Below are 6,000 nucleotides of genomic sequence, written 5' to 3' on the forward strand. Positions count from 1 at the left end.
ATTTGCCTTTGACCTAAAGTTTTTTTTTATGATGACATAAACATAATTATAATGAACAAAACAAAAAACAAGAACAGTCTCGATTTCAAATACAGTGCCAATATTTATTTTTTCAAATAAATATAATTTGAGTCAATCACTATCAATTAGTCAATGTCACGAAGATGTGTTTCCTGAACGATAAGCACTGAAGTAAAACATAAACCCAACAGGTATTGTGCTTTGTCATCAGATAAAAATATTTGGTGCAACAGGAGAGGAGACTGTTGTGGTCTTGGTCCATGAAACAACTTTTAGGACAGCAAGCCTATCAATAACCAAAAGGCCTCTCAATAACTTACTAACTTATAACTAACACTGTAAAATGCAAACATTATATAGTAAGGTTCATCACTCATCCCTCATTATCAAAAATATTGTCGGACAAAAAGGATTAATGGCTTGCCTTATAATAATCCATATAAACGGCAGTGAGAAAACCCATTTTCAGTAATGTATGAGGTTTCTTCTCTGCACAGTACAAAATTCTTGTCCAGCCACTGCGCAGTAATACCAAGCATGCTGACAGGACTAAAATTACACGTCCATATATCTGTGGTGAAATTTACGTCCCGTGCATGGTTGCCGATCGAAGCATGGAAGCGTGTGGCAATCTCATCATACTTTGCTGGTAAACATTCGGTTTGGCCTCGTTAAATGGTATAACCCCGGCTTTCTTAGCTGGCTTTGGAATTGAATGGGCAGCTTAATTCGCAGCTCGCGCATCCTCGTACTTTTTTAAAACACCATCGAAGTGATTGTGATCTTTTAAGTGGCTTATTAAGATGTGTTGTAGCTCGACACTTTTTTCCCTCCTCATGGCTTTGCATTTGTTAAAAATTGCGATTGAAGAGTTTTCCACTGAGAACGTGGAAAAAATCCGACACTACCGACCCCATGCTTTTTTCTCAGAACACTGCCGTCGTTTGAGCATTAAGGGAGCGCTTGATTTGTGGCACAACTCCCTCTTCTTAAACAACACACAAGGATACACTGTACTGGCAAAACAGGAGTGGAAACGAACGCACACATCCCAATCCACCGACACCGTGCCAAAATAATTATACTGTATTTTACCGGGCCTATTAATAATGTTATTGCATTTATTGTGATGACGTCATAATAATCAGTCATATTAACGGACCAATAATTATCGTGTGCCTATACTGTATTTTCACAAAAGTTGGACAAATGCTTATTCAACTTATTTTTTTGTTTATTATCAAACGCTGTTTAAGATTACATGATTATTAATTTATTATTTAAGATTACACTGTTAAAGAGCATATGACAGGAGAAAAAAAGTCTTAAAGAGCATATGACACCAGAAAAAAAGTCTTAAATGGCATTATTATGTGAATTAGAATCATATTTTGAGACGATTCGACTATATACAACAATTTAGCAAAGCGCAGATGACGAGAAATTAGTCTTTTAATCTGCCGGTTAGCCACGCCTACCATTATAGGGCTTTAGCGTCCCCAACAGGTGGATGACGTCAGCGGTAGACTAGGCTCATCGGTTTTACTATTCAGCCCATTGAGGGGGAATTGTTCAGAACGAGGAAAACGCGACGAAGAGAGCTGCAAAATGTCATTGTTTCAGTCTCTCTACTCCCAATATTTTTACAGGATATTCTTTTTATCCAAGTATTTTTCCCCAATAGCAATATAAATGGCTTGAGAAGGACCAGTCAGCCCGTCGAGGGGGAACTATTCACAATGAGGAAAACGCGACGAAGAGAGCGGCAAAATGTCATTGTTTCTGTCTCTTTACTTCAATATTTTTACAGGATATTCTTTTTACCCAAGTACTTTCCCCAATTGCAAAATAAATGGCATGGTCATGACAAATAACAATCTTGTGCTAAATGGAATATAAAATAATAAAAATCCATTTATTCAAGACGAAATGGCAAAATTACTCCATAATGGTCAAAACAGTCAACTTCACCTTTACTGTCACACCTCCCGAACGATATTTTATGACACCTAAATCGGACATATGTAATTTCCCTTCTCCGGCTTCGGAGAATGTAAACAGACCAGAAGGAGTGACAGCTAGCCGACATGCTAACCCGAACCGAGGGATGTTTCAAAGTCTTCGAAGTGGAAAATCACACATAACTAGCCTGGATTATTTGACATGACGACCCGGTTGTCGAGTTTCTTTGCGGATCGGCAAACCGCCCGGCGGAGAGCAATTTACAGTTCGTTCCCTGGAGGAGGGTGGCTGGAGTTGTTGTGTAGCTAACGTGCTAACAGCTAACTGCTAATGAGCATGAGGATAGCTTTTTACATGCCTATAAATGATCAAACGTAAGTAGTCCTTTATTTAAAGGAATTTTATAGTGTTTACTTTGTAATCACTGTATTCGTATTTGACATAATACAAAACAAGATGTTTACTCACTTCCTTGTAATTCCAATGGTCCCACAGTAAATATCCACGGTGAATGGGAACCTTTTGAAACTCCAAAAAGGCGCATACGCCTCTCCCGCATACAGAATGATTGTTCTGCAGCCGTTTGGCTGGCGTGATGCAAAAAATAAAAGTATTAATCCGCAAAATCAGCTGAATCCTTAGTCCTCATACACAACAGTACGGCTTTTTAGTGAAGAGGACGCCTTCACCCGTACACGTCACAGCGCCCTCCTCCTCAATGCAAGACCGAAGCCGGAAGTCACTCATTTTCATGGCGCGGGATTAAAAAAAACTAAATAAATATAGCGATCGCTTCCACACACATCCAAGCGGTCCATATCATTCAGGGGCATAAAATACCGCGTGCCTGTGACACGAAAAAGCATGTTTATTTCATAATACACGCGGTATTTTATGCCCCTGAATGATATGGACCGCTTGGATGTGTGTGGAAGCGATCGCTATATTTATTTAGTTTTTTTAATCCCGCGCCATGAAAATGAGTGACTTCCGGCTTCGGTCTTGCATTGAGGAGGAGGGCGCTGTGACGTGTACGGTAGAAGACGTTCTCTTCACTAAACAGTGTACTGTTGTGTATGAGGACGAAGGATTCAGCTGACGATACGTTTATTTTTCACATCACGGCAGCCAAACGGCTGCAGAAAAATCTTGCTTTATGAGGGAGAGGCGTGTGCGCCTTTTTGGACTTTCAAAAGGTTCCCATTCACCGTGGATATTGGCCAACCCCTACTACTGTGGGACCATTGGACTTACAAGGAAGTGAGTAAACATCTTGTTTTGTATTATGTCAAATATTAATACAGCGATTACAAAATAAACACTACAAACTTTCTTTAAATAAAGGACTACTTACGTTTGATCATTGTTAGGCATGTAAAAAGCTCTCCTCGTGCACATTAGCTGCACGTTAGCTGCACAACAACTGCAGCTGCCCTCCTCCGGGGAACGAACTGTAAATTGCTCTCTGCCGGGCCGTTTGCCAATCCGCGAAGACAATCAACAACCCAGTCGTCATGTCAAATAATCCGGGCTGCTTGCTTTCTCCCCAGTATGTTTCATTCAAATTCAGTCAATAAAATAACTAATTCATACAAGTTGGGGGAAGAAAAAAATCAAAAATAATTATGATTTCATTCTGTATAAACTATCTTCAAACTTGTGTTGTTGTTTTTTTTTTTTTTTTTAATTAAAATGTATCCTATTTAAAAAAAAAAAGAAAATGTCACTGTCCACTCTGTTAAGCTGTGTTAGTATCCCTTTAAGAAAATTCCCCATCACTCTTCTGTGATAACATCACAGCAGTGGCAGGAAATTCAACCGTGGTAAGCAATTTATTTAAAAGAATTATTATGAATTTATTTTAAATCAGATTTCGCAGTTTTTCAGTGTGGTTGATTAATAACATGTCTAGTGCTGCAACGATTAATCGATTAACTCGAGTATTCAGTTAGAGAAAAAAAAAACATTCAAATTAAATTTTGCTGCCTCGAGTATTCGTTTAATTAAAGGGTATGTCATTCCCTGGGAAAATGTTAATATTCCATCATTTATCCATAAACGCATGCCTTTTGTATTCATATCATGCCACTTCGTGTAATTACACACAAGAAAATGAGAGAAATTTGGCTCGATTGTCAAGCTAAAACGACCGGCGCCCGAGATCTGGCAGATTGTGTGTGTGACGTCACGACAAGTGAAGAGAGTGCCACCGGCCACTAGGGGAGCAGCGCCTGTCTGCATCAACATAATTCCTTCTAGTGAGGGGAGAATTAGGGGTGTTTTGAGCTGTTTACACTGATGCATTGTGTTCGTCCTGCACATATTCCAGGTTCCCTCATGAAGAAACACCCCTCATTGTCAATAAAAGAGAATTCAGAATTGACAGTGAGGGGTGTTTCTTCAACAAGAAAAAGGCTCAGTGCTTTAATACTGAATGGCGGCGATGATGGCAGACAATTTCGTTTCTAGTTTTAGCGACGAATCCGACGTAGAAGGACGTAACGAATGTTCATCTAGTGGTGACAAGGAGAGTTATGAAGCTTTAATCGGTGTTTTAGGTTACCAATTTGAGCCCAAACGAACGCCAATGCAGCGTAATGAAACGGTCATTGAGGAGAGCAATGACACTGATGAAACATCGGCAGCAGATCGTGTGGGAAACACCAATGATTTGTTTTGCATTTCTTTTTGTGAAGCTGATACACCGTGACTGCAAAATAAAGGAATCCAATGCGTGACATTTTTTTTATTATAAAAGAGTACTCACTCTGGCCATTTCAAGCTTGGCTGCTCCCCTCCTTTGCCACTCATCGTCCTCTTTCTTGATATCTCGGGACATTTAGGTCGCTGCGCGTGTATGGTCGGCACCGCATCTCCTTTGAGCAGCAATCTTTTAGCAAAATCCGATTTCACTTGTCCATAGTTCGAGAAGCTTTCAGGTGGAAAATGCGCACCACAGAAAAGCGTGCCGGAGGCTGTGTCTAGAAAATTAGCCCTCTTTGCACGGACGAACTTTACCCATTGTCTGCGTTGTCCAGCTTTTTTTTTCGCGTTCGGGAACTCATGGATACTAAATTCCGATAAATAACTATTTGTACACTACATAGCACAGCAGTTTTGAACCATTTTTGTGATGTTTTCGTCAAACAAACCCCAACGCTACTCTCTCGTCGTTAAAAAAACAATGGCACCTGGCTCCGCCTCGACTGTCAATCACTTATCGTGACGTCCCCGCTCCATTCGGCTGTTTCCGGAACACTTTCGGGAATGTTCGTCATTTTCGATCTATTTTCGATAATTGCTCATTAATGTGACTGATTTTTTTGTTAACTTTATCAATATTTGTTATCTTGGCACATAACTGTTCTATTGATGTCTCACAGCCCCTTTGCCGCTACATACCCTTTAAAGTGGCGTTGTAATGGTTTGTTTTGAAAGTGTTTGCCTTTAGTTTTATTGATATGGGTGGATAAACTGCCCTCTAGTCTGCCTCATTTCACATAGCTGAATCCAGTTGCTCCATCTTAAGACCAACATAAGCTGTTTAAGTTTTTTGTTTGAACTCATGTTTTTTTTAATGCATTCGTAATTTAGTGTAAAGGTATATTTAGCCGTTTTTGTGGGAATATGTGTTTGAACTATTTGTTAAGAGCATTGTATGATTATGGGGCATTTATCGGTCACTTACTATTTATTTTTGAGTTACTGAACAGGAAGTGCCCTGTAAATACCCTAAAATAAACAAAAAGCGATCTGTACATACCCCCCCCCCCCCCCCCCAAAAAAAAAAAAAAAAAAAAAAAAAAAAAAAAAAAAAAAAAGGAAGAATGGCTGTGTATGTTCCGGTTTCAGTGCCATTGACAACACCATACGCACAATCCACTTTAAACTGGAACGTTTGTTCATTCACCCGGTCCTAGACAAATTGAAATGGATGTCTACTGCTGTCAAGGGCAGGAAATGAGTTGACGTAGACACTATTCTAGAGGAAATTTGGCCAGAAACCTGCTCTTTATT

The 6,000-nt window shown here is 39.6% G+C and overlaps 1 protein-coding gene across 3 annotated transcripts in view; it reads right to left on the minus strand.

The window, feature by feature from the left end:
- LOC130921351 (gastrula zinc finger protein XlCGF52.1-like) overlaps window positions 1-5,673 on the minus strand; it is a 31,012-nt gene extending 25,339 nt beyond the window's left edge. For 2 of the 3 annotated variants that reach the window (XR_009064337.1, XM_057845131.1), the window contains exon 1: window positions 4,751-5,673. Coding sequence is in view for 2 of the 3 variants with exons in the window: in XM_057845131.1 (XP_057701114.1) it covers window positions 4,751-4,822 (72 nt within the window). In the remaining variant the exon portion in view is untranslated. Of the gene's footprint in view, window positions 1-2,451; window positions 2,532-4,750 lie in introns of those variants that run through there. The other variant, XM_057845141.1, reaches the window with a different exon arrangement.
- Between the last annotated feature and the right edge of the window lie 327 nt (window positions 5,674-6,000).

The sequence above is a fragment of the Corythoichthys intestinalis genome, chromosome 1, assembly GCF_030265065.1.
Source record: "Corythoichthys intestinalis isolate RoL2023-P3 chromosome 1, ASM3026506v1, whole genome shotgun sequence".
Classification (NCBI taxonomy): domain Eukaryota; kingdom Metazoa; phylum Chordata; class Actinopteri; order Syngnathiformes; family Syngnathidae; genus Corythoichthys; species Corythoichthys intestinalis.